The sequence below is a fragment of the Octopus bimaculoides genome, chromosome 19 (genome assembly GCF_001194135.2).
Source record: "Octopus bimaculoides isolate UCB-OBI-ISO-001 chromosome 19, ASM119413v2, whole genome shotgun sequence".
NCBI lineage: Eukaryota > Metazoa > Mollusca > Cephalopoda > Octopoda > Octopodidae > Octopus > Octopus bimaculoides.
In genome coordinates, this window is record NC_068999.1 from 2,775,983 (window position 1) to 2,776,735 (window position 753).

The following is a 753-nucleotide window of genomic DNA, read 5'->3' on the forward strand; positions in this document are numbered from 1 at the left end:
TGGAGGCGCAATGGCCCAGTGGTTAGGGCAGCGGACTCGCGGTCGTGATTTCGATTCCCGAACCGGACGTTGTGAGTGTTTATTGAGCGAAAACACCTAAAGCTCCACGAGGTTCCGGCAGGGGGTGGTGACGAACCCTGCTGTACTCTTTCACCACAACTTTCTCTCACTCTTACTTCCTGTTTCTGTTGTGCCTGTAATTCAAAGGGTCAGCCTTGTCACACTGTGTCACGTTGAATATCCCCGAGAACTACATTAAGGGTACAACGTGTTTGTGGAGTGCTCAGCCACTTGCACGTTAATCTCACGAGCAGGCTGTTCCGTTGGTCGGGTCAACTGGAACCCTCGACGTCGTCGTAACCGACGGAGTGCCAGCAACAACTATATTGTATACAACCGTCACTGATATCAACAACTGATCTCCCTTGACAACAGCGACGACTACTTCCGTATCCGGTTTTCTATATCATGTGAATGGTCACGTGATCATTACTCTCCAAAATGTCTTCGACTCGATTCTTCCGCTCTTCAGGTAATTAACGACGAATTTAATGATTTTTTTTTACCGCTAATTAACAATCAATGCCTGATGTATATTCCACCTTTCATACGAGAAAGAATGTTTAAACTCTTGTAGAAAGGCTGTCGTTTGAAATATTAACAATGGTTTAGAGCCAAAGGAGGGTGTTACCTTCACCTCCACCACTGGCCTCGCTTCATTAAATTACAGCTACACACACACACACACACACA

At 46.2% G+C, this 753-nt stretch overlaps 1 protein-coding gene across 1 annotated transcript in view; it reads left to right on the top strand.

The window, feature by feature from the left end:
* The first annotated feature begins 416 nt into the window (after positions 1-416).
* The window catches only part of LOC106882696 (renin receptor), a 24,989-nt gene continuing 24,652 nt past the window's right edge, over positions 417-753 (top strand). The window contains exon 1 of the mRNA XM_014933460.2: positions 417-532. Within this exon, the coding sequence (XP_014788946.1) occupies positions 502-532 (31 nt within the window). The 5' untranslated portion in view covers positions 417-501. The remainder of the gene's footprint in view (positions 533-753) is intronic.